General features: G+C 37.2%; 3 protein-coding genes and 1 pseudogene across 5 annotated transcripts; 1 reads left to right on the forward strand and 3 right to left on the reverse strand.

The window, feature by feature from the left end:
* Positions 1-1,451: 1,451 nt before the first annotated feature.
* LOC147948686 (uncharacterized) lies at positions 1,452-2,893 on the reverse strand (annotated as a pseudogene).
* Positions 2,894-3,580: 687 nt separating this feature from the next.
* On the forward strand, positions 3,581-6,732 carry LOC104717549 (adenine phosphoribosyltransferase 4-like). Of its 3 annotated transcripts, none has more exons than XM_010435135.3 (6): positions 3,581-3,852; positions 4,076-4,186; positions 5,679-5,771; positions 5,878-6,027; positions 6,246-6,304; positions 6,415-6,732. In XM_010435135.3, the coding sequence occupies exons 1-6, from the start codon at positions 3,771-3,773 to the stop codon at positions 6,466-6,468; spliced, it is 549 nt and encodes a 182-aa protein (XP_010433437.1). In that variant the 5' UTR covers positions 3,581-3,770; the 3' UTR covers positions 6,469-6,732. The 3 variants fall into 3 exon arrangements, with proteins under 3 accessions (XP_010433437.1, XP_087339830.1, XP_010433445.1); XM_010435143.3 differs by having other exon boundaries at positions 3,658-3,852; positions 5,685-5,771; XM_087483704.1 differs by lacking the exons at positions 5,679-5,771; positions 5,878-6,027 and having other exon boundaries at positions 3,657-3,852.
* A 1,290-nt stretch (positions 6,733-8,022) lies between these two features.
* LOC109126312 (uncharacterized) lies at positions 8,023-8,346 on the reverse strand. The gene has a single exon (XM_019229784.2). It carries the CDS (start codon positions 8,344-8,346, stop codon positions 8,023-8,025), a length of 324 nt encoding a protein of 107 aa, XP_019085329.2.
* A 4,016-nt stretch (positions 8,347-12,362) lies between these two features.
* On the reverse strand, positions 12,363-13,529 carry LOC104737254 (uncharacterized). The gene has a single exon (XM_010457386.3). The coding sequence runs from the start codon at positions 13,369-13,371 to the stop codon at positions 12,529-12,531; it is 843 nt and encodes a 280-aa protein (XP_010455688.2). The 5' UTR covers positions 13,372-13,529; the 3' UTR covers positions 12,363-12,528.
* Positions 13,530-27,791: the final 14,262 nt, after the last annotated feature.

Raw genomic sequence — 27,791 nt, forward strand, 5'->3', positions numbered from 1 at the left:
GAACAAAATGACAATTAGACTCAACGTGCTTTGTCCGCTCATGAAAGACTGGGTTTGCGGCAATGTACAAAGCCGACTGACTGTCACAAAACATCCTCATTGGTGCAGGATAAAGAACCCCAAACGAAACCAGTAATTGCTTGAGCCATTTCAACTCCTTCAAAGTAAAAGCCATCGAACGATATTCCGCCTCGGCGGAGGACTGAGAGACAACATCTTGTTTCTTGGTTTTCCACGAGATCGGAGAAGACCCAAGCAAGACAATATAAGCACTAAGAGAACGGCGTTGGAGAGGAAACATTATCCGATACTGCAGTCGGAGTAGAAAACGACGGAGAATCAACAACAGGAACCGGAGTAGTAACAACCGGACACGGAGGCGAATCCACCATAGCGTCATGAGTAAGTGGTATAGGGGAGGATGACACTGGCGGAATAAGAGGAAGAGGCCAATCATCAATAGCAATATCCGGTTGATAAACAGGAGGTGGCACAGTGGTAGCATGAGAAACGACAGGGAACTTATCTTCAAGAAAAATAACATCACGACTAACAAAAAATTCTTGACGTTCAATATCGTACAAACGCCACGCCTTCTTGCCGTAAGGATATCTTACAAAGATACATTTGCGACTCCTATCACTGAATTTATCCTTGTCACGTGGCCTCCGATGAGCATAACTTAAACAACCAAAGATACGCAAAGAAGCATAAGTCGGAGGGGAACCATAAAGCATCTCATACGGCGTTTTGCCCTGGAGAATAGGTGTAGGAGTACAGTTGATAAGATGAGCGGCAATCAATACACTCTCTCCCCAAAACGAAACCAGAAGCGAAGCCTGGAACAGAAGGGCACGAGCAACATTAAGAATATACCGGTGTTTGCGTTCAACACGGCTGTTCTGTTGCGGTGTATCCATGCAAGAAGTCTGATGTTCAATACCATTGGCACGAAAATAAGCAGAAAGAGCCATAAACTCGGTGCCATTGTCAGATCGAACAGCTCTAAATGGTTTGTCAAATTGTTTAGTACACATAGCACAAACGTTTTGCAGCAATCCCTTAACCTCAGATTTGGCCAACATCAGATAAATCCAAATGGCCCTAGAGTAGTCATCAACAATGGTGAGAAAATAAGCAGCACCACATGATGAAACAGTACGATAAGGTCCCCAAACATCGCAGTGAATTAAAGCAAAAGGTGCGGAAGCTTTATTAAAACTCTCAGGAAAAGTGGAACGTGTTTGTTCGCACGTAAGCAAATATCACAAGGATGTATTTTGTCAAAATCAACCACTAAACTATTAAAAACCGGTAATGTAGAAAGCACTTTGTAAGATGGATGACCAAGTTGACAATGCCACAAAACAGAAGGAGAAGCAGTTCCCTTGCTAGCTTGATGAGCTCTTGCAAGTCGAACACCCTTGAAGTAGTAGACCCCCTCTCGCTCTTCACCGGTGCCAATCAGGGTCCTCGTAAAACGGTCCTGTAATACACAAAGAGTATGAGAAAAGATAGCAATGCATCATGTTTGCTTAAGTAGGCGTGATACCGAAATAAGAGTACAATTGAAATCCGGAACATAGAGAACATTGGGTAAGAAATAATCAGTATTCAACTGTAATGTCCCTATCTTTGTAGCACGAGAAGCCGTGCCATGAGGAAAAGTGACCGCAGAAGGCATAATATCAATAACTTTGTGCAACAAGGACAAATTGCCCGTCATATGGTGAGAGGCACCAGTGTCTATAATGACATCAGTGAGATTGGTTTTACCAGACAAACGTTCAGTAGAAAGTTGGCTCTATTGATTCTGAAGAAGACTGATTAGGGCGGCAATCTAGTCAGCAAGAACCGGAGGAAAATAAGCAGGGACAGGAGCGGAAACTGCATTCGCATGAACACGTCCAGAAGAAAAAGACCGACCACCACCACATCCCCTTGTACTCTGTCCAGAAGCAGAGCGTTGTTGTTGTTGTTCAAGGAACCACTCGGGATAGCCGTGTAAGAGAAAACACTCCGATGCGTCGTGTCCCTTACGCTTGCAGTGAGAACACATCCGATTGGGATCACGACTCCAAACATTAACGGCGGCAGCAGTAGCAGGACCTGATAGAGAAACAGGGGAAGATTCGGTTTTAACAGCAAATCCCACAGCTTCGTGTCTTGTATCAGTAGAGCGCATGTTGTTGAGATATTGTTCGGCCCGGATAACACGTGAATAGACGATGTTCAAGTCAGGAAGAGGCTCCTCGTCAATGATTTGAGATCGAATGTGACTAAACCGCGACTCATCAAGACCAAAAAGAAATTTGTGAACCTTCCTATCCTCAGGTTCTTTCTCAAGGTCAGCCGCAGCAGCACACGTACATGTAGTAGTAGATTGAAAAGCTTGTAACTCTTCCCACAGTTTAGAGAGACGACCGTATAACTCAAGAACAGATTGGCCGTTCTGTTTACAATTTGTAATCTCATCCTCCAGAAGATGTTTACGAACACCATTCTTTACCGAGAACCAGCGCTTAAGAGACTCCCAAAGCCTGAAGGCTTCAGGAACATGAGAAACAGTAGAGCGGACTTGTGGATCGATAGCAGTGCGTATCCATCCCACAATCATAGAGTTAGTAGAAATCCATCGGGCAAGATCAGGATTAGAGGTAGGTTTTGGAATAGAATCATCAATAAACCCAATCTTTTGTTTAGCTTGGAGAGAATTCCAAAGCTCTGTTGTCCATTCTGAGTAGTTATCACCACGAAGCAAAACAGGGGTGATAAGGGAGCCAGGATTATCTGAAGTATGTAGAGTATATGGAGTCTCCAAAGGGGTGTTCTCCGCCATAGTAGAGGTAGTAGTAGAGGAAGTAGTAGATGAAATAGTAGAGGAAGTAGTCATGAGAACAAGTATGAATTGTGATTTGAAAGAAAACAAAAAAAAAAGAATCAAAGCCAAGCACAGAACAATTCTAAAAAAGAAATCGCTTGTTTGGCTCTGATACCATGTTATGAACGTAAAGTCTGAGTGTTATTGATAGATGTACAAGAGTATTTATACAAGAAAGATCCTAAACTTTAGGGATATGAACTAATCCTATATAACATATAGATTACAACATAGTTTAGTTATCCTTATCTCTATATTAAACTTGGTTAATTATGTTTTGCTTTTAATACAATTTAAAGATTTCATCTCCACAAGATTTTTTTTGGTTGTAGAGAGAGGACGTTTGTAATCATCCCGAACTAGTAAAATCTTTCACCAAGGCTTTTGCGGAGAAAGAAATCATGGTGTCAAATTTTCCTAAATCACTTTCATCTCTTTACAAAAAGCATCAAAATTTAATTCCGCAATTGTCTTGACGAGATATTTGCTTCTTCGATCCATATATTGTTAGAACAAACTTATAGTTCGTATTATTAGACAAACAGTCTGTTTGAACTGCAGGGTCTTGTTGTCTAATACGTATAATGGTAATAGTTTTCATATAAAATATTATTTTTAAAAACATATATTCTTTAATTGACATAGTGTCGTGAATATTTGGAAAAAATATAAATAAAATAAGTATTATATCGTTTTGACAGACAAAAAAATAGGTTAAAAAAACACTTGGAAATAAAATAATATTACAAAAATATTCTCTTTATAAGTAAACTCGTATGGATGCCTTCTCTTTCATTCTCTCCATGAACTCTCTCTCCCTCTCTGTACTCTTTTTATCAATTCCTATTTGATTCAAACATTTCCTTTGTGGGTTCTTTGAGTCTAGAAAATGTCTGAGAACGAAGTCAAGGATCCTCGTATCGATGGCATCAAAACTAAGATCCGTGTCGTTCCAGATTTTCCCAAGAAAGGTTAGTTTTATTTTCTTCCTCAGTTTTATATTTAATAATTAGATGTTTCTTTTAAGGTCTCTGTTTTTTTTTTTTCGGTTACTGAGAAAAATTGTAACATTGTTTGTCATCACGGTCCAAAATTTCTTACACGACTTGGGAAGTTATGGATACAATGCAAGTACTGTTTTCTTGATTGGAAGTGGGTTTAGATTATTTAAGAATAATAATGTGAAAATTGCAGGAATAATGTTCCAAGACATAACAACACTGCTGCTAGATCCTAAAGCTTTTAAAGACACTATTGATTTGTTTGTTGAGAGGTATCGACACATGAACATCTCGGTGGTTGCAGGTACTATTATTTATAGATAAATAGTTTTCTATATATATAAAGTCAAAACATAAGTAATTCATTTTATTTGTCGTAATTTTATTCTTTTGCTTTATCTAATTTTAGTTAATATATAAACCTCGTGTTGGCAAACAATATAATATATATTTATGTTGATGCATTTAGTTGAAGAAGATAATATAAAAATTGGATGAAGTTGGTCTGTGTTGTTTAGGAATCATGATTCATAATAAGACAATTGTGCCATAGTGGTAAGAATGTTTGCTACAAGTGTACCAAATTCAAGGTTTTACTATTTCTATATAAAACCTTAACCAAACCGAGATGAAACTTTAACATGAAAAAAACGAAATGCGAAAAGTGCGATTCTTTATTATTCGAATTTCCAAAACTAAAACGACACCAAATGAAATGCAATTTCAACTTGATTTTGTATTTCATAAACTGAAAAAAAAAAACTGAAACATAAAACGAAAATTATCTGATTAGACATTCTTAAAGTGTAAGTGGTGGAATCTGGTTTGGATAAATGGGTGGTTGATTTATGAATGCCACCTTTTTAAAGGGTTGGCCCCTAAATAAAGTTTAGTTCTATTTTTCCTCTCATCATTGTTTTTCAACGGCTCTCTTTATTTCTATATGTTGGTGATAGTAACATAATTATTTAATTACTCAATATAGTTTTCTTATTTTCTTTTTCAAACGACTTTTAATATGTTTGGGTGCATTAGACATAAGCTGTAGTGCAAATGCTAAACTGGAAGCATCTTAACACCATTTTGAATTATAAAAAAATATATATCCGATTTCGGTTAGAAACCAATTATGAACATACACATAACAGTAGACTTAAGGGTCATTGCAACAATTGTATATATATTATATAACTGTAATTTCTAATATTTTGTTGTTACAATATATGGTCGTTTCAAAGTATTTCGAAGACTTAACCAAACATTTATCTTATATATATATATATAATATTTTTTCTTAATTATTGGACCTCAATTTATAAATATAAAAAGTATGAGAACTATATGATATATTCGGACCCTATTCAAATGCGTATTCTTGCACGTGGTATTTGTTAAAGGAATTTGATATCATTGTATACATACTGGGATATACACATAAAAATACATAAGAATTTATATATTAGAAGTTCAAAACCATATGTAAACTTGGTCCTTTGTAGTTTGTATCATTTAAGTTGCCCTGTGCTATAGAATATGTCTCTTGCGATTGTTCTACGGACAAAAGAGTAAGTTCTTTGGTTTTTTTTCTTTTGTTAAAGTCAATACTTTTGACTTTGTCTCTTCCTTTACAAGAATGTTTTCAGGGAATCTTCATTTAACAGTAGGAGAATTAGGGTTTCGCGTGGGTGGCTCTCGCATGCACGTCGTGTTGTAGTGTCCTATTCGTATTGACCCTAGCTACCACTATATATATATACAATTGGCAGTTAAAATGTGGTAGTCGATTTTCTTTTAAGGTATAGAGGCTCGCGGTTTCATATTTGGTGTACCCATCGCATTAGCCATTGGAGCAAAATTCGTTCCTCTTCGTAAACCCAAGAAATTGCCCGGTTAAACACTATACCAAACTTTTATCAACAATATTCTTTTTTTTTATAATTATTCTTAAAGGCCAAACAATAAAACAAAAATTAACTTTATATTATTCATAATCAGGCGAAATAATATTCGAAGAGTATGAGTTGGAGTATGGAAGTGACCGGTTGGAAATGCACGTCGAAGCTGTAGATTCCGGTGATAGAGCATTGGTCGTAGATGATCTTATTGCTACGGGCGGGACTCTCTGTGCTGCCATGAATTTGCTCAGTAAATTACAATTTCTCAAATTTTCAAGAATATAACTTGCAAATCATTTGCCACTTCTTTAAAATACGAAAACGCTTACCATCATACTGACATTAATTTATTTGGAATTCCTCGAATTAAAGTTTTCAATGGTGTTCCTACTCTTAGACCTACTAGATTCAATTATAAACTCGAAACATTTTTCACTAATCTTGATGAATATATATTTACTGTATTAGGAAGAGTTGGAGCAGAGGTCGTTGAATGTGCATGCGTTATCGAGTTACCCGAATTAAATGTAAGTTAACGTTCATGAATTTTATTTTCCGGGTTACTTTCATAGTAATATAATTAAGTACGTGGAGGTTTATATATTTTTCTTTGTGTGCAATATTTAAAAATTTGCAGGGGAGGGAGAGATTAGAAGGAAAGGCATTGTATGTTCTCGTTGAGTATCAATGAAGTCATTATTATTTTTAAAATTGGAGAAAATTAGTGGGCAAGGCAATACAAAAATCTTAAGCATAATGCGATGGTTTTTAGATTTGGGTCAATTGGTCGGTTAATTTATGTTTTTTTTGAATTTATGGAACAACGGGCGAAGATTACAAATTTAAATTTGGCGTTTTGCAAAATTTCGTGTCCCATCTATGTATGAGAAGCTCCCATGGGAATTGAATGGCTTGGTTCGTATCTAAGTATAAATTAGTTAATTGGTTTTCTATATTCTAGTATTGTGATGTTATATATTGGAGATTAAATAAATGGACTCCAGTGGGAAAACAATTGATAAATGAGGGTTTTAATTTTAATCTCTCTATATTGATATTAATCTTTGATGATATGAAATATAAATGGGAGTAGCAAATTATCGCATGACTAATGGTGCTTAAACTGAAGGTTGCATTTTGCTTTTGTTCTATACCCTACAACCATCGACATTGTTGAAATAAGATATTAGAATAAGACCTGGGTCATGGTGCACGTAGGAGTTTTGATATCATCATAAAGATGGCCTAGAGGAGGGCCTACCTGTAAGAGAGGCAAATGTTTCATCCCTCTCCGATGGTTAAATCAACTTATAAATCCGATAGTGAAGGAATGGAATATATTTTTGTTAAATGAATATATGTGGACTTGACGGATAAATATACATCGTATTCTAGGGTTGACACATTTAGCAAAAATTACAAACAAAATTTTAGAACTCTACAATTTAAATTTCTCAAAATTCAATTCGATCGACTTAGACTAATATTAATATTGGTCAAAGACTAATAGCCTATCCTAATGATGGCCTAAGACTCTAGTTTTTTTTTTATTTTTTTATTTTTTTTTATTTTATAGAAATCTAAATATTCATATTAATGAAAAGTTTGAGGTTTACAAAAGAGCCACCTATAATTTTTGTAACCTTGCCAAAAAAAGAAATAAAAAATAAGGGTTACAAATAGCGTTGAGTGTAAATCAACTAAAAAAAATTATTTAATCCAAAGTGCCATGAGCATCCTGAAATGCTTTCAGGACTTTCTGGCATCGATGGTGTTGCGGATCTCTGTCACAATCTCCTGATAGGCAGCAGTAGGAGAAAACAAAACCTGGTTATGAAGAATAGTGTTCCTAAGCTTCCAGAGGTGATACACCACAGCTTGACACGCAAGCTTCCGGATGATTGGTGGAGCTAAGTCCGATTTAATCTTTGTCCAGGCGAGAAGTGATGGCCAGGTATGAAAAGCCAGTGGACGCAGCCGAAGATGGGACTGAACCCGCGACCACACCTGTTTGCTAAACGGGTACCTTAAGAAAAGGTGAACATGAGACTCCTCAGAGGCCGAACAGATACAACAAGAGGTAGGAGTGGAGATGCCCCAGGCATGTAGTCTATCGCGGGTTGGCAGTCGATGCAGATATGCAACCCACATTATGAAGGCGTGTTTAGGCGTGTTTAGGCGTGGCTCCTTTAAACCATATCAACGATGACCATTCTTTGATATTGGATCGCTCTCTGATACAATCTCAGTTTTTTGCAGTGTGGAAGTTTGAGAGCTTTTGATTTTGAACGACCCACTTGTAGCAGTCGATACCAGCATCAGGCCTGATTGAAAAGAACATGTCAAGGAAGGAATGCAACTCACGCTCCTGGTCCGACCTTGGAGATGGCAAGTGCCAAATGTTTCCCTCACACGCATCAGCCACAGAGAGTTGGGAAGAAATCCCAAACCGAACAGGTCCGTCATTACCAGTCAGGTTTATTAACGGACCAAGATGGCACCAAGCATCATACCAGAAGCTAGCACGCTCTCCATTGCCCAGATCACACTTGATCAACGAATGAGCCATAGGGCGAAGTGCCAAAAGGGATTTTCAGTTCCATGAATCATTCGTAGAAGCCTTAATAGACCAGAAGCTTTTACCTTTGATGTGGTGGAAATGATGCCAGGCAACCAAAAGGGAGCCACTCCCTGAAAACAACAGCCATACAAGCCTGAGACAGAGAGTGGAGTTCCAGGTACTCAGTCGCCGCAGTCCTAACCCTCCCTCCTGCTTTGGATAGCAGATGTCAAACTATGCAACCTTCGCTCCTTTACTACGGTCTATCGAGCTAGACCAAAGGATTCTGCTACATAGGGATTCTATCTTCTTGATACACGCCTTTGGTAAGATGAAGGTTGATAACCAAAAGTTGATCTGACCATAGATGACAGATTTCAACAGTTGGAGCCTGCCCGCATAAGAAAGAGATCTAGTTGCCCAGGCATTGAACCGTTTCGTTAGCTTGTCGATCTGGGGGGAGTATTCAGAGACTCTCAGCTTCCTACTCATCAGAGGGAGTCCCAAGTAACGAATAGGCAAGGAGCCCGTAGTGAATCCAAAGTTTGCAATGTCCAAGGATTCACTAGGCTCCAGACCCGCCGTGAATAGTTGGGTTTTTTCACAGTTCATACGAAGCCCTGACCAAGAAGCAAATAGATCCATAGCATCACTGATTCCTTGTAAAGATGAAGAGAAGCCATCAAAGAACACCATTACGTCGTCTCCAAACATAAGGTGGGTCTGTCTAGCTCTTTGGTTTTTGGATGGTGCTGGATGAACCCCGCTGCACAACTTGACCTCATTAACCCACTGAAGATCTCCATGGCTATAACAAAGAGGTAGTGAGAAATAGGGTCTCCTTGGCGTAGTCTGCTCGAGCTTCTGAAGTATCCAGAAGTAACGCCATTGACGGAAACAGAGAAGTTTGGAGTGGAGATGCACTGTCTGATCCAAGTTATGAATCGTTTCAGGGAAATGAAGAGCTTGCATTGTGGCAATTATGAAGTCCCATTTCACCGAATCAAAGGCTTTGCGGAGGTCAACTTTAACCATTCCCCTAGGGCCAATATTCTTCATACTGTATCCATTGACCAATTCCGAGGCTAAGAGCACATTCTCAGCAAGGAGGCGGCCGGGAAGGAAAGCTGACTGGGCGTTAGAGATTACCAAGGGCAGGAGAGCCTGTAGTCTTCCAACTATGAGCTTCGAAATCACTTTGTACACGGTGTTTGGGACAAGAAGACTCTAGTTTGGGACAAGAAGTTGACTTCCGCCACCACCATATCTTTATGGTTCCATACTGTCTTTCTTCAAATTTATTTTCATTAATCGATAAACTAAATATGCACTTGTTAAGGAAATTCATCTTTCAAGCAGTTGTTTATGCGCTGTGGAGAAAAAGAAACTCAAGGCTTCACACCGCTATCTTTAAACCGATCTACGTCACTTGTTAAGGAAATTTAACTCTTTATTCGGGCAAAGCTTAGCTTGCAGGTCTTGACCGTTAACCAGTTCTTATTCAACGATTGAGGGTACTTCATGAACCTTCCTTGCATCATGGTTTCGTTCTTTTCAGAGATAGTTCATCCTTCCCAAGTCTTTCATCCCAATTTATTGCTTCACTTAAGTTTCCTGTCTTGTTTCATCTCAGTTTTTTTCATTTTCCAGCTTAAAGTGTAATCTCAAATGTTTTTCTGTTTTTGGATTGAAGGAAAATGAATTAAAAAATACTATGACTATGTATTAGCAAAAGAAAAAGAAAAAAAAACTAGAGATGGATCATATGTACACAGGTTTTTTTTTTGGTGAATATAATTTTACATTAATATATAGAGAAAAAAAGTTTTTTCTTTAAAAGACAAACTAGTTGTCTAATACAAACTCATGCGTCGAAGGTAATTAGCATGACCAGCAAAATAAAGTTGACTGAATCTTAAAGTATACATAATAGTCATGATATCGTATTCATAGTACTACAGATAATTATTCGACCGATTTAGGCTTAATATTGGTTAAAGGCCCAAACATCTGTCACTCACAAGCTCATACTTGTAAGCAAAACAACTAGCAAAATAAAGCATTTAGTCTGACAAAAATGAATGCATAAACATGTACTGTACATCAAAGTACTGTATATATAAAAATAAACATGTAGTGTACTATACGTCCATATTTGATCGAATGGGGTTCTTGACCCAGAAACAAAATCATATATGTTTTTGTTACCTTTACCTTGTGCAATCAATCATTTAAATATTCTTTTTCTCTTAGTATTCAATTTGTTTTTGTTTGTTTTGTTTAGGTTTTACATAGTCACACCTTTAAATAGTAATATAATAAATGAAGGATTATGATTAGAAAGTTAGAGGTTCATGCTTGGACACATATGAGAAGTTGAATGGGTTCAGTATAAAGAATGAAACTTGAAATATAAGTATCCAATCAAACTTAACAAATGTTAATTGCTTGTATTTTACTTCTATTTTTTCATTCATATCTGTTTGGTTGTCCCTCTCATCTCATTGTTTGATAAAAATCATCTACTATATACACATATTATATAATGTGGGATAAACTTCTTTAAGATATCTTATTGGTGGTTTTAGATTTCCTATAATTCCATATGAATGCCATTAAACAGTAGAAAGTTAGATACAAAACGGATAATTAAAATATAATAATATCAAACTGTTGCTTGAAAGCAAATGCTTGCTGCAATAAAAAATTTCAAAACTTTGTCTAAAACAGTTGACATACTACCACATGTATTGTCTATTTTTTTTTAAATATATGTTATCATAGATAAATTAAATAATTAAGTGCATAATGTAAAGAACTATTATTAGGATTTCCACTTGGTCTTGTAATTATAGATCATCATCATAATGTAAGTTAGTCATCCACCAAATCTTTCAATTTTCATGATTTTTTTTTCTTTCTGATCACGCTTTTTCATAGTCAAACTTTAATCTGCCTTGATGACCAACAAATAAGTAAAGTTAATCCATAACTAACTTCTGTTAGAAATGTTGAAGTGCATTGTATCGTACTCAAATCTACGTTTATATGACTCAGAACGATGGTGACGGATTAATATTGTGTAGTAGACAAAACGAATTATAAAATATAATGGTGATATTCTTTTGTCAAATAAAATGTTTGGATTTCTAATAAAGAAAATAATATTTTGACTGGCTTTGTTTGACAACTTCATCACAATGAGTGGCATCATGTTTTAATGTAAAAAAGTGAAAATTATTTACACCGCAAATATATATACTATTGATTGACATTTCTACTTCAATTCGAGAAAAGAAAAAACAATAGAAAAAAACAAATTCATGTTTTGTTTTGGCCTCGTTGCTCCTCTCACTCTTCGACCAAAACAAGACCACGTCTATCGGGTTCACGTATGCATGTATCGGTTCCTTAAATTTAAATTTAAAGACGAGAATATTTCATTTCGAATCAAAACCCATAATCTTTATCATTCACGTATGCCTCTCTATAATTCTTACGTAATCATTTTGTTCAAATCAGAATGTACCGTATTTAACACATTTCCTCATAATGTATCATTCTTCTGAAAACTCATCTTCATTTCCTCACATAACTTTTGTAATAAGACCAATAACGACAAATATTCTTGTGTAATTCAAGATTCTCAGTAACTTTAACAATAAACTATATATATGCATGATTTGCATTTGAGTTGTCTCTATGGCAGTCAATGAATTATATAGACCACTTGGTGATCTGTTTGGTGAATAGACGAAGCTCATTTATTAGTGGATTAAAACGACAAGATCAACCTACACCGTATTCTGCGGTATAATTTCGTGGTTTCCATTCCTGTTTGGGTGCACCATTAATTTACGAATCTGTCTTAATACATGTGCATTCAAACAAAACAAAACAAAGAGATACTCTTATTTAATCAAAACATCACTTATACTAATGAATAGTTTATCCATTTCAATTTTGTATGCATCAATGACTTTTATTCAATATCGAATCCTTCCTAACTTTCTGAACCTTAAACATGAGAATGTATATATTGGTCTCCAAAACAAAAACCCAACAAATTGAACCAAATTTTAATATAAATAAAAAATACCAAGCCGATAAAACAAACCAAAAAAAAAAAATGGAACCAAATTATATAAAATTTAAAATTCTGTTTTTATTGTTATAATTATATTTTTTTTTTTACAATCTGAAAAAGATTAGGAAACAAGGCAACACGGCGCGTGCATCGAAAACAATCAACTCACCAGCTCGACCCGCTACTGAATCCGACCCGAATTCACCTTTCTTCGCAACCCGACCCGCTATTACTCTACAAATCAGCATAGCTCTCCTCCCTCCTCCTCCGCCTGTGCTCGCGTGCGCTTCACCGCTCCCTGAAAACGTACAAACCGCCGCCCCTTTACCCCCGGGAAAAACCCACGCGCCGCCGTTAATCCCACCCGGAATCGGACCCATCGGAAAAAACCTCATCATCTCATTCCCATCAGCCGAACACCTCGCGTCTTCGTCACACGCGCTGCCGTCGACGTCATCGGAACCCAATTCGTTACGCGATCGCGATTTCACAGCCTCTCTGTATTCCTCAAACCGGGTCACAGCTCTGGACCCGTTTTCAACTTTAAAAATCATCTCAACCCGACCCGGAAACTCATCGGAGCTCCAACTAGATTGGAATATAATCTCCACGACGTTTCTCGACGGGTGACCGTCTGGCAGATCGGTCAGAACGGGCAATGCACCAGATTCAGAGGAAGCTCGAGCAGATACGCTTCGTCGGGTCGGGTGATGGGAGTTGGATTCTGATTCCGGTCGACGAGAAGAAGAGCGTAAACGCCGTAAACTTGGATCGGGTTTTGGGTTTTTCTTAACGGATCCGGGTCGGGTATCGACGACGTCTCTAACGTTTTTTCTGCAGCTGTAACTTGGCAATACGAGTTTACCATTGTTGTGGGAGTGATGATGATACACATCGTCGAAGGCTCTTGATTTGCAATGTAAAGATTTGACCCACCCGATCGGCATATTTGGGTAGGTATAGGATTCGGATCCTGGTTTGTGTCTGAAGAAGTTAAAGTTTCGAGATTTGTAAGGGCTTTGAAGCTTTTGGTTTGTGTATTGTTGTTGTAATGGTAACGTATGAATTGAACATTGTCGTCCCGCCGTCTTAAAATGAGCGTTTTATCGGTTGGTGTTTCTTTTATAATAAATGACGATGTTACCCTTTTTTTAATCTTGAGGTATTGACTCTTGACCCACGTCAACGTGAATTCTCAGCTTCTTGTCTGATTTTTGTAACACAAACGTACTTAAGTACATATGATGCTTTTTTTGTTTTTAAAGAGAATGTAATTCATAAAATACCCATGATTATCTGGTGAACATTATATATGAATATATGAATATATCTTTTATTCAAGTTTTTTTCTCTCTCTAGTGAATTTTAAACTATTCTGAAAAGCATACAAAAATATTCGAAAAACAAAGGTCATTTTAAGTGAAAATAACACATTTTTAATTTAACAAACAAAAGATTTACTCAATTACATTTGTGTTATATTTTAGTGACAACTTCTTGAGAAACCGAAAATTCCTACTTAATTCTTATTGAATTTTTCAAATTTTAAACAAGTAATCGAAGTCATATGTTTGGAAGTTTATTTGATGGAACTCTATAAGACTTTACACGATATCCTAATTCTTATCTCTAACTTTCGTAAAATTATGTTGTTTTTTGTTTTCAGACAAAAATAATTACACAGTAGATATTTTGTGAAAGTTTTTCAACCTAAGAGCAACTCAAATAATGGAGGAAATAGAGATGAGAAACATACCTCAGATTGAATTAACATACATATATCACCTACCCAATTATACAACTATAAAAAGAAATTATATAAATAAAATAATATTTCATTTTAAAAAAAATTTCTGCATTTTTGCCGATAAAACTGCTCTAAATGTAATTCTTTATTGCCCAAAAGAAAAAAGAAACGCAAAATTTGTAATTTCTGGATGTATTGTCATGTTTATCTTTTTATGTATCGTTTCAGTTTAATCGGATGTTCATAACTTTGTTTTGCCTTTTTTAATATCAATTATGCACGTCCTTACGTATGGAGTATACTGTCATTATGAACTGGTAACATTCGTACTCATATGTGTTTGTTTATGAACACGAATTTGAATTTAATGAAAATGATACGCATTCATTGTTTTATGGATTAAAAGTTGTTGGAGAGGGGAAATATATAAACGAGACAATCAGACAAATGTAACAATTTTTCACTTAAAAATAGTTGGTGAAGATTTTTTTTAAAAATCATTAAATGGAGAAAATGGCTACGGCCTATGGGGAATGTGTTTGCTGTTTTTAAACATGTTGAGAGCTAAAATGAGTAAAGTCTATTGTCGGGTGGTGAATTTACTGAGAGGTATTCGTATATTATTAGTATCACAACAATAACAACGAACTAGGTAACAACCCGCACTATGTGTAGAATAAATAAATTTAAATAAATTATTATGAGTAAAACTATAATTATTGAATTAATATTCATTTGTGTCAAACATAATATATAATTAAAATATTTTTAATTCAAATTTTTGTTTATTTCATTTAAAATATGTATCACCGGTTAAAATCTTTGAACGTGAAAAAATTCTAACATAGTCGAGAAAATATTGATAAAATATTACTATTTATAGAAAGTGTCTTTTGTGTGGTTTAAAAACTAATTTATTGAAACAGTACAAATGATTAGATAAAAATATATATTAAAAATTATAGAATTTCTAAGAAGTGTAATATGCATTTACATAAAATATAAAAATATGAGTACTATTAAGTTCAAATTTCTATTTTAATTTGCTGATTTTTTTTTGTTACATTCATTTATTTTTTTAGTGTTTGGGAAAAAAAATTTTATATTATTTAATGAATAATTATTTTTACAAATAAAATTAGATATTACATTTTAAAAGTTTTTAAAAGTACACATTAACAAAATATAGTACACGTAAAATAATAGACATAATAGACATTTAACAACATCTTTTATTATTAGTTTTTGGTTAAACATATAATAGCATGTATTGTAAATAGTATTACCAAATGGGAGTAAATTACTAAAAAGTGTCTGGAGCTCTCTAGCGACGACACTTCAGCATTTTGAGAAAAATGCTTTCCTATTAATATATAGAGGATGGCATTGGTATAATCATAAATGGGAAGTTTCAACTGAGAATTTATAGTTTTATAAAAAATTGAAATGGAATGAAACTATATTAATCTAAGGGAATTTTAATAAATCTACCACATTCCATATAAAACTTTTCTAAAATGCCACATTCCAAAAACCTTTTCAAAACTACCACAATTAACTTTTGTCAGATAATAGAAAGACGAAATTGTCCCTGCAGAAAAAACAAAACTCTCGGATTTTTAATGTGATATGGGACAATTTAAATTTTTCTTTTATTTCGTGTTTTTAAATTTAAATTAAAAACACGAAAAAAAAACAAATCAACAATAGAGATATTTATCTGAAAAGTTATTGAGAATATTGTCGATAATGCCATGAACAGTAACATTGTTTCTCTCCAATACCACTTTCCTTAAAACCTCTTCTAAAATGCCATAGGATCCACTTTCATCTATTTAAAATGACAAAAATGCCCCCTATTTTCTTTCTCCTCTTTTCTCTCTCGATCTCTCATCCCTCATCTCTCATCTCTCTCTTTTCTTATCTCATCTTTCTTTCTTTCTTTCTTCAACAACAAATAAATCACTACACATGATATATATTTCTTCTTTGTTTTTTTTCTTTCTTTCTTATCTCTGTTTTCTTTCTTTCTTTCTTATCTTTGTTTTCTTTCTTTCCCTTCTTTTCTCTTTCTCTATTTGAAGATATTAATTTTCAAATCTGCTTATTTTTTTGTTCTCTACTACTCAGATTTGCGGCTCAGGTGGTGGACACAAGTGTTGAAATCCAAGAAGCCATCATTGGAAATCAAACTAGGTATTACTTAATAGACCAGATTTAGAAGAGAGGATTCGGATCTGGTCTACCGACATTTGTCTATCAGTGGACTCCGCTTGTCGATTATACGATTAGTGTGGGCAGACCTACAGAGGTGGACCAATTTTTTGTTATCGAAGGACAAATGCTGTCATCAAGCGGATCTGGTCCACTAAGAAAAACCGGTGGACAAAAACGTGGTGGACATTACTTTATAGACCAGATTTAGAAGAGATGATTCAAATTTAGTCTACCGATATTTGTCTATCAGTAGAATTTGCTTGTCGATTGTACGATTAGTGTGGACATACCTAATGGGATAGACCAATTTTTTGTTTGAAGGACAACTGTTATCACCAAGCGGATCTGGTCCACTAAGAAAGTCGGTGGACAAAAACGTGGTAGACAAAAACCTGTCCAAGCATTGATTTTGGTCCACCGGAGGCATCTGCATACATGAAGGGTGGAAAAAACTTGGTTGCACAATTTTTTTTATTTTTTTTTCTTCTTGTAATTAAAGGGTAAAAATTTTTACTTCTATGGCATAAAACAAAAAAGTGGCATTTCTAAAGAGAAAACAAAAAAGTGGCATTTTTCACAACTTTAATTTTGAAAATGGCATTTCTCATAAAATTCCCAAAGTTATTTTGTTGTTTCTTCTGTGGACCAAAAAACAAATAATTGTTGTCTACGAGATTTGGTGGAATATTATAAGACGGTGGACAAAATTTAGTTTTGTGAATGTCGCGTAGACAGGTTGAGGAGTACAAACTTGTCCATTAGCTTAAATTACTTGTCTACAACAAAAATAAATAAAGGACTAGTTGTCTCTCCGAGTTTAATCTGGTCCACCGAGTTAATAAAAATGTTGTTTACTAGAGTTACTTGTCCACAAATATAAAACTTGTCTATCGAGTAAATAAAGTATTGTCTTTGTAAAATAACTTGTCTATGATAAAATTAATAGTGGACAACCTGGTGCATTTAATTGGTCTATTGGTCTTGCAAGGAGAAGAGGAAGACTATGCCAACGACGAATGGTTAGATCCGGTAGTAAAAGTAAAACCAGCGACAGAACTAAAGGCAAGGACCAAGAGATATATATGAGGAGGCGATTTGGCGGTTCCGGTTGGTCCGGCGAAAGAGCTATGTCGAAAGAACTCCGGCGATGGCGGTGGTAAGAAAAGCTCCGAAAAGAGATGAAGACTGAGATGCAGAGGAGGATGACGGAGCTCCGAACGGAGAAGAACTAGGCTGAGAAATCCCGTCATGGCCGTTACTGATTCTCTTCTTCTTCCTCTCACTGGTTCGACGATCTACGTCCTGGTCACCTGCGTCAGCGTTAGTTTCCATCTCCGGGAGGGGTCCGCCGTTGAAGTTTCGTTTGGTTTCTCTTTGTTTTCAGATTTTTCATTTTGTTTTAGTTTCTATAGGAAAGATGAAGGGTTTCTAGACAAATGCAAAAAATAAAAAAAGAGAAATAACTAAAATATTTTTGGGACAAAAGCATGAAACGACAAGACCTTTGTGACCTACAGAAAATTAAAATTTAATTATTAAAAAGCTAAAAGGTTCGACTACTCTGAGGTTATATGCATCTTTTGCAATTCTCTAATGTGGTATATTCAGAAAGGATCAGGTGAATGTGGTAGAATCCACGAAGTTTGTTTTAAATGTGGTACATTTGCTAAAAATCTCTTAATCTAAGATATCAATCTTAGGCGATTTTATTTGTATGATAAAGTTCGTTTTAATGAACTCTCGGAAACACCAAAGCGTGCAATTTACGTATACGAGTATTAAATATTGTAAGTGAACGAAAATCATGAGAAGAAACCTATGAGTAGTGTTGGTTTATTATTCCTTTTTTTTTTACAGCAAAAAGGTTTATTATTCTTTTTGGTGTAAAATCAGTGTTATAAATATCGGTATATGGGGGTATGTGGATGGTAATTTAGTGTTTAAACACTATTCCTTAAACTACTTATCTCAAAACCTTAATCATAATTTTAAAATCTAAATCTTAATCATTAACCTTATTGAAGTTCATCAACACTATTTTGTTGTTGTAAGCTTGTAGTAACTAAGAGATAAGGCTTTGTGTGTTTAGGAGAATCTAAATATAAATGGGATAAGGCCAATTATATTTAGGAGGATCTAAAATATATTTTAGGAGTTATCCAATTGGATTTTGGTTTTGTGTTTTCCCTATAAAAGGATGTGCTAGCTTGTGGCACAACTTATGAGTTTTTGAGCTTAAGGTTTTGAGTATTTTCTTTAAGATTAATAAGAGAGTTATTCTTACTAAGCACTTGTGTTCTTTTTCGGTTTCTAAACGTGGTATCAGAGCTTAATCAATGGCAGGAGAAGACGTAAAAGCTTTGATAGAAGGAGGAGGTGAAGACAAAAGCTTGATGTCAAGTCAAGGAGAAAAGACAAGTTCATCACAGGCTCCAGGATCGTCACCATCAACAGATGGAGGATCTTCCTCTATCAAGTGTCCTATGTTGAACTCGAGCAACTATACAGTATGGTCGATGAAGATGAGAATCCTGCTCAGGGTTCACAAATCATGGGACGTAATCGAAAAAAAGGAAACATTGATGAGACAAAGAACGATTTGGCAATCGCTCTAATCATACAATCTATCCTTGAAGCTATTACTCTCTAGATTGGAACTTTAGAAACTGCTAAAGAAATATGGGAAGCTATAAGATCAAGACATATATGAGCGGACATGGTTAAAGAGGCAATACTTCAAACCCTGATGACTGAGTTCGACCGTTTGAAGATGAAAGAAACTGAGAGGATTCATGAATTTGTTGAGAAACTGTCTGCAATCTCAACAAAATCAGCATCTTTGGGCAACGAGTTGGCAAAACCTATGATCGTCAAGAAATTTCTGTCAAGTCTCCCTCGAAGAAAGTTCATTCACATTGTGGCTTCTCTCGAGCAGGTACTTGACCTGAATAAGACAAGTTTCGAAAACATAGTAGGTCGACTTAAGGCTTATGAAGAAAGAATCGGTGAAGAGGAGTTAGAACAAGATGATGATCAAGGCAAGCTTATGTTTGCTAATTCAAATCCTTTTGGAAGCTATAGAGGTCGGGGACGAGGAGGTCGCTCTTCAAGAGGTAGAGGAGGATGCGGCAGGTTTAATTTCCAACAAAAGGACAGAGATAAAGAACAGGACTTGTCACATATCACTTGTTTTAGATGCGATAAACAAGGTCACTATGCCTCAGACTGTCCTGATAGGTTACTCAAACTATAATAAACAGTTGAGAAGAAGGACAAGGAGACTCACCCAGCTGATGAGCTAATGATGGAAGAAGTAGTATATCTTCAAGAAGACAAAGTGAAACCTAACAGCTTTGAGACCAGTATGGACAACACTAACATATGGTATTTGGATAATGGAGCAAGCAACCATATGAGTGGTGTTAAGAGTTTCTTTTATGATCTGTGTGAGGAAGTAACGGGCAAGATTAGATTTGGAGACGATTCTCGGGTTGATATCAAGGGAAAAGGCTCCATACGGTTTGTATTTGAGAATGGTGAAAAGAAAGTGCTCCACAATGTCTACTACATACTGGATTTAAAAAGTAACATTGTGAGTCTAGGCCAAGCTACGGAAGCAAGGTGTGAGATACGGATGAAAGAAGATAAATTAATGCTCTATGACAAGTTTGTTAATCTACTTGTCACGACAGAGCGGTCCAAAAATCGTTTATACAAAGTTCTGTTGGAAGTAGAGAGCATTAAGTATCTGCAACTTGTCTCAACAAATCAATCTTCTACTTGGCATGCGAGACTAGGGCATGTTAACAGTGATACAATGAAGCTGATGATCGATAAAGACTTTGTTACAGGCATACCTAACATCAAAGTTGAGAGACAAACATGTGTGTCATGTTTGCTTGGAAAACAAATGAGGGATCCATTCCCATGCGCGACCATGTACAGAGCGACACATCCTCTCAAACTGATACACGGTGATCTCTGTAGACCGATCACACCTTTAACACCAGCTGAGAAAAGGTATGTCTTCGTGATTGTAGATGACTACTCGCGTTACATGTGGACAGTTCTTTTGAGGGAAAAGAGTGAAGCATATGATAAGTTCAAGAAGTTTAAAACGATTGCTGAGCAAGAAACAAAGTGTGTGATCAATACACTCAGAACTGATAGAGGAGGGGAGTTCACTTCAGCTGATTTCTATTCCTATTGTGAGAAGAATGGAATCAAGAGACAGTTGACAGCTCCATATTCTCCTCAACAAAACGGGGTAGTTGAAAGGAGAAACAGAACACTCATGGAAACGTCGAGAAGCATCTTAAAACATATGGAGTTGCCAAATTATTTGTGGGGTGAAGCTGTGAGGCACTCGACATATTTGATCAATAGAATTGTAACCAGGTCTCTTGCAGAAAAGACTCCATACGAGATGCTGAGAGGAATGAAGCCAAATCTTAATCACCTCAGGACGTTTGGTTGTATCGCATTCGCAAGATCAGAAGCAGTTGGAAGGAAAAATTTGGATGACAGGTCAAGAATCCTAGTGCACCTGGGAACTGAGCCTGGCTCAAAAGCCTATCGTCTGCTTGATCCATCGAGTAACCGCATCATTGTGAGTCGAGATGTCCGCTTTGATGAAAGCAGAGGATGGAGCTGGAAAAGGATAGAAACAGAGGAACTCGGTAATGCTCTGAGTTTTTCTATCACCGTAGGTTCTTTTGGCAACAGATGTGTTCGTCTCATCGAGCACGCATCAGAAGAAGAGGATGGTAACCCGAAAATTGCAGAAACAGAATCAGACAAAGATCTTGGTGAAGAAGAGGATAATGGTGAAGTGGATAATGATGGAAATGAGGAACAACAGCAGTCATTGGTGAGTAGACCTGCTAGACTTTGAGCAAAACCAAAATATTTGGATGATTATGTCACTCAAGATGAAGAGCTGGAGCGTCTTTTGCTGTCTATTAACGAAGAACCCTGGGATTTCAAAGAAGCTTCTAAGTCAGAAGTATGGATAATGGCATGTAAAGATGAACTGGCATCAATCGAGAAAAATAGAACTTGGAGTCTAGTTGATTTGCCATCTGGAGTTAAGCCGATTGGGTTGAAGTGGGTGTGTAAGATAAAGAGGAACTCGGATGGAAGCATAAACAAGCATAAAGCTAGACTGGTAGCCAAAGGATATGTTCAAAGGTATGGGATTGACTATGATGAGGTTTTTGCACTTGTGGCTCGCATGGAGACAATTAGATTTATTATAAGTCACTTAGATTCATACGGTTGGAAGATACACCATTTGGATGTTAAGACAGCCTTTCTGAACGGTGAGCTAAAGGAGGAAGTGTTTGTTTAACAACCAGATGGTTTTGTGGTCAAGGGAAGTGAGAGGAAGATATACAAACTGCATAAGGCTCTCTATGGCTTAAAGCAAGCTCCTAGAGCATAGAATGCTAAGCTGCATATGACTCTCACAGATATGAAGTTTCGTAGGTGCTCAAAGGAACCTTCACTATACTTTGAGAATGAAGATGGAGAGCTTCTTATAGTGGCGGTTTATGTAGATGACTTGCTTGTTACTGGCTCTTCTCAGTCTGAAATTTGTGATTTTAAGCAGAAGATGGCGGCTAAATTTGAGATGAGTGATCTTGGATTATTCATATACTATCTTGGGATCAAGGTGAGACAGTTGGAATCATGGATTTTTCTAAAACAAGAAAGGTATGCGCTTAGAATCTTGGAAGAGACTGGAATGAGCGAGTGTAATTCTACTCAAGTTACGATGGATATGAACTTAAAGCTGTCTAAGTCAAAAGGTGAAAAAGCGATTGCAGGACTCAAGTATCGCAGAAGCATAGGATGTGCTGCACACTCGACCGGATCTTGCTTACAGTGTTGGAATTCTAGGAAAGTACATGCAGGAGCCTAAGGAGTCTCATGGAGCAAGTTTGAAGCAGGTTCTTAGGTACCTTCGAGAGACATGTTCTTTTGGTCTCTTCTACGAACGTACGAACAAGACGTGCTTTGTAGGTTACAGTGATAGCTCTTACAGTATGGACTTGGATGATGGTAAAAGTACCACAGGACACATGTTCTACTTTGGTGATTCACCAATTACTTGGTGTTCACAAAAACAAGAGATTGTAGCTCTATTTTCTTGCGAGGCAGAGTTTATGGCTGCTACTGAAGCTGCCAAACAAGGGATATGGCTGCAAGAACTTCTTGAAGAAGTAACTGGTGAGGAGAGTGAAAGAGTGATCATCCGGGTTGACAACAGGTCGACAATTGCACTGACCAAGAACCCTGTGTTTCACGGACGTAGCAAGCACATTCACACTCGTTTTCACTTTATCCATGAGTGTGTCGAAAGAGAGCTGGTGAGTGTTGAGCATGTTCATGTGAGTGAGTAGAAGGCTGATATTCTGACTAAGGCTCTTGGAAGAATGAAGTTTAAAGAAATGAGAACTCTAATGGGAGTGTTTGATGTGAGTGAAGATGGTCTCAAGCTTAAAGGGGAGAATGTTGTTGTAAGCTTGTAGTAACTAAAAGATAAGGCCTTGTGTGTTTAGGAGAATCTAAATATACATGGGATAAGGCCAATTATATTTAGGAGGATCTAAAATATATTTTGGGAGTTATCCAATTGGGTTTTGGTTTTGTGTTTTCCCTATAAAAAGATGTGCTAGCTTGATGTGTCTGTATTTATAGGTTTTAACCATAGTTTTTAGGTTTGTTTTGAGTCTTTTATTGAGTCAAAGTGTGCTTTTAGAGTCTTTTTAGTCTTTTGTGAGTCTGTACAGGTGCTAAGCTACTTTGGAAGGAAACTGAGTGTTTTGGGGATGAAACAAGCATCTGAAGCCAATTTGGTGAAGACTGATCGGACTAGCAAGCAGATGGAGCAAACAGAGAAAAGCATCCAGGATCGGCTGATCCGCATTCAGGATCGACCAGTCCCGTACCCGAAGCAAGTTTTCCTTTTTTGTTTAAAACCGACTTTTAGGGTTTTATTTTGATATTTAAGTTAGAGGCTCGGCCTCCAGAGACAGAATCTTTATTTTCTGAGACTATTTTGTATTGAGAGCTGAAGGGAGAAGATCTCTAATCCTTCTTGACACTTTGGAGAAGATTTCTAAACTCTATTTTCTATTCTTTTGCAATTCAATTATGTTTTTTTCATCATTGATTTGCTGTTCTTTTATTTCTATGACTGAGTAGTTTATCTGTTGGGTTTCGGGTTTCAAAACGGGTTTATGATTCTCTAAACTTAGGTTGTTAGATTTGGGATTGATCTTATTGTTCTTCACCTATTGTTGTTCTTAATGCTTAAGCTAGACTGATCACCTAGATTAAGATCTTAGGTTTAATTCATCGTGGCACCAAAAGTGTTGTTGAGTTGCTTGAAAGGAACATAGGTGAGCAAGGTGGACCTTAGCTAACGGAAGTTGAAGTTGAGGCACCTTGTGAACTTATCAAACATGAACTTGTTAATGCTTGCTTGTTTTGCTGGATTCAAGCGGAAGTTAAGGATTTAGTAAATTCATTGCTTAGATAGTTATCGCTGCGGAAGTAGGATAGCTTTACAAACGTGATTTGAGTTCAAGAATTGTGTTTAATGCATCCCTATCTAATCATCTAAATTCGTTATCATAGTCCCTAATGATTCCCTGCGCCCAATGTTTCTCTTTTGATTTTAAACACTCTTTTATTTACTGCTTTCTTAGTGACTTTCAAACACAAAATTTTCCATTGTCTTAGCTATATTCGGTCTATATAATTTTATAGTGTATTGCTTGGTCTCTGTGGATTTGATCCTGAAGTATTACAACAATACTACTAGATCGTGGTGGAGTACACATTAGGTTATTAATTGACCTTTGATCATAGCTTGTGGCACAACTTATGAGTTTTTGAGCTTAAGGTTTTGAGTATTTTCCTTAAGATTAATAAGAGAGTTATTCTTACTAAGCACTCGTGTTCTTTTTCGGTTTCTACATATTTCCTATTTTGTTTATTTTTCTGAACATGGAAAAGGTTTCCCTAGCTCATAAGCTAATTCGTAGTATATTCAATTTTTTTGTTTTTTGTTTTTTTTTTGTTTCTAATAACACCGTCAAATTAAATCATAAATGCAAATTAAGTTTTTTAAAGAGTTGTTTTTCCTAATTCCTCAATGAATTATATTTGTTAGATTATAAATTTTAAAAAAAGAAACAAAATTGGTTCATTAGTGTTGGAGTTGGGTTTCGCCGACTCAAGGCCCGTGTATCAAGTCCATTAGTTAATGGGCTCTGTGTGTTTGATTAGGTTAATCCAATCGATGATTTGTATCATTGTATTAATTCACGAGATTATATATGAGTGGCTGTACAAAATAGCCGTTGGGGACTATTAACTAAGCTTCCTAATATACACAGAAGAATATATGTATTCCTATTCTAATACTGTGAGCTTTTGGGCCGGATTCTGGACGGGCCCAGAAGGTTATCGGACGATTGGAGGGCAGCAACAAATCAAACGGTTGAGAGAATCTCGGGGAGATCGCGGGTGAACGGAAAGCTATCGTCGAAGTAAATCCAGGGATCTTCGTTGTAGCTTTAGGATTTAAATACATCGAGATAGCATGTAGAAACACATGTAACAAAACACATAAAAGAGAATTAATACTAATCCAGTTCGTCGTTCCTTCACTGTTCTTGTCGATTTCTACTGAAAGCCTGAAACGACCGACCCTTTTTTTTTTTTAATAAATAAATAATAAATATAATATAATAAAATAAACTACAACTAGTGGTCCCATACCCACTAGCCACCTAACCACAAACACATTCAACAGCGGAAATAACCAACCAATATTCAATAATAATCCAATAATAAAATATAACCATATTCCAACATAATCAATATCCAAAACAACAGGAATCATAGAACCAGCCACCTAGCAATGTTCTAATGACCCAACTCTAGCAACCTAGCAAAGCCAGACAACATAAAACCGAGTCCCTAGAACATCCTCCTCTTCATTACCTTGATTCCACGATCACACCTTGCCTTTACCTGCACCACAAACACATATTGCAGCCTTTACCTGCACCACAAACACATATTGCAATCCATGAGTATTTTATAAACACTCAGTAAGGCAATCCTCCCATCTACTGGGCTATACACATAAGCAATATAGACATCTCTAACCATCAAACAACATTCAACAATCAACAATAACAAACCAGGACTCTGCATCGACCGATACCAATATGCATCGACCGACACCAGATGGAGGTTGCGTCGACCGACGCAAGATCTGCGTCGACCGATGCAAGGTTAACTTGCATCGACCAATGCAAGATATGCATCGACCGATGCATGCTCGACATAACACGAAAACCCTAGAGTTTACGCGCCGTCCTCGCATCTGCATCGACCGACGCACAAAGTGCATCGACCGATGCAATGCCGAGCATCGTTTTCCTCCAAAGCTTCTCGCTGGATCTTCGTTACTGCAACCACGAAACTCGATCCCAAGCCACAAGAAAGCTTCTTAAGGTCCCAAACAACAATCTAACCAGCCTAACAACACATAACAAGCAAATCAGAGAGATCTCTAGCTTAGATAAGCCATGGTCATGCACTTACCTTTGCCACAGAAGAACTAAACCTCAAACTCTCAAGAACAAGCCTCTAGGAAGCTCCTACAACGATCCCATCTACAGATCTCTACAGGAACGCCCCAAATCTCCAAGAAATCACCAAGAACTCTCAAGAACTTTTCTCTCTTTTCGTTTCTCTCCAACAACGGCTAAAACACGAATGAGACCAAAAAGAATCGAGTTAAGGGTTTTCCCTTTCTCTTTACCCCAAAGACCATCTGTCCTGAAGGATCGTCACAAAGACCATCTGTCCCGAAGGACCGTCACAAAGACCATCTGTCCCGAAGGACCGTCACAAAGACCATCTGTCCCGAAGGACCGTCACAAAGACCATCTGTCCCGAAGGACCGTCACAAAGACACTCTGGCTAAACAGCCCGCCACAAAGGCCAACAATTGGCTAAAAGCCCGACACAAAGGCCACACAATTGACTAAAAGCCCGCCACAAAGGCCAACAACTGGCTAAAAGCCCGCCACAAATGCCACACAATGTCTAAAAAGACCGCCACACACAGGCACACTGACTCGAAAGTCCGCCACAAAGGCCACAAAAGCCCCTCCAAGGCTTCCCACCGCTAAAATGGACAAATTCTAACTCCCATAAAACTTTCCATATTTAGCACTTTCCACTTTTGGAAACTCCTATTCTCGGAAACTTTTCTCCAAAACCCCGCCTCACGGAAACTTTGTACCCCGAACACCACCTCATCTTGTTACTGAGTCGCACAACCAACCACCCCAAACGACCGAGTAACAAGAGAGATGGGCTGGAATACTCCATTCCCGCTCCAGCCACGGATTACAGATGGGACCAGGCTAAACAAGCTCAAGTCGCGGCTTGCTTCTCATACCACTTCTTGAACTTTGCCTTCATTTTTGCCTCAGGCTCCCAAGTCTGCTCCTCAACACCATCACAGTCCCACAGGACTCTCATCAAAGGAATCTTCTTCTTCCGAAGTTCCTTGATCCTCCTCTCGAGAACCCTCACTGGTCTCGCCTCCACAGTCATGTTAGGCTGAAGATCCTCAGGAATCTTAGCCAACACCTGCTCACCCTCACGGAGACACTTCCGGAACATAGACACATGGAAAACCTTATGGAATGCACGCATAACCTCAGGTAACTCCAATCTATATGCCACTGGTCCAACCCGCTCAATCACTCTGAATGGACCCATATACCTCAGACTCAACTTAGTCTCTGACAATGACCTGTTCGGACCCCGCAACATGGCCATCTTGAGGTACACTCTGTCTCCTACCTGAAACTCAAGATCTCTCCTCCTCTTATAAACATAACTCCTCTGCCTATCCTGAGCCTCTTTCATGTTCAGCTTGAGAACCCGAATCTTCTCTGAGGTCTCCTGAACAAAACTAGCACCAAACATGCTCCTCTCCCCCACCTGAGTCCAGCATAATGGTGTACGACATGACCTCCCATACAAAGCCTCATAAGGAGCCATCTTAATACTCGCCTGATAGCTGTTGTTGTAAGCAAACTCTACCAGGTTCAGGTAATCTGCCCAATGGCCACCCCAATCCAACACACACATCCTCAGCAAATCCTCCAGCGTCTGGATCGTCCTCTCAGACTGTCCATCTGTCTGGGGATGATAAGCTGTACTCATATGCACCTTAGTGCCCATCTTCGCCTGAAATGCCTTCCAGAACACCGAAGTGAACTTAGAATCTCTATCAGACACAATGCTCGCTGGCACCCCATGCAATCTGACTATCTCTCTCACATACTTCTTAGCCAAGAC

The sequence above is a fragment of the Camelina sativa genome, chromosome 2 (genome assembly GCF_030686135.1).
Source record: "Camelina sativa cultivar CO46 ecotype springtype chromosome 2, ASM3068613v1".
Taxonomy (NCBI): domain Eukaryota; kingdom Viridiplantae; phylum Streptophyta; class Magnoliopsida; order Brassicales; family Brassicaceae; genus Camelina; species Camelina sativa.

What these genes read in the sequence shown, in the direction of transcription:
- LOC104717549 (XM_010435135.3), top strand. Translation starts at nt 3,771, where the DNA reads ATGTCTGAGAACGAAGTCAAGGATCCTCGTATCGATGGCATCAAAACT. An exon ending in TCCAGATTTTCCCAAGAAAG is followed by an intron (nt 3,853 to 4,075) that starts GTTAGTTTTATT and finishes TGAAAATTGCAG; the next exon opens with GAATAATGTTCCAAGACATA. An exon ending in TCGAGTTACCCGAATTAAAT is followed by an intron (nt 6,305 to 6,414) that starts GTAAGTTAACGT and finishes AAAAATTTGCAG; the next exon opens with GGGAGGGAGAGATTAGAAGG.
- LOC109126312 (XM_019229784.2), bottom strand. Translation starts at nt 8,346, where the DNA reads ATGGCTCATTCGTTGATCAAGTGTGATCTGGGCAATGGAGAGCGTGCT.
- LOC104737254 (XM_010457386.3), bottom strand. Translation starts at nt 13,371, where the DNA reads ATGCCGATCGGGTGGGTCAAATCTTTACATTGCAAATCAAGAGCCTTC.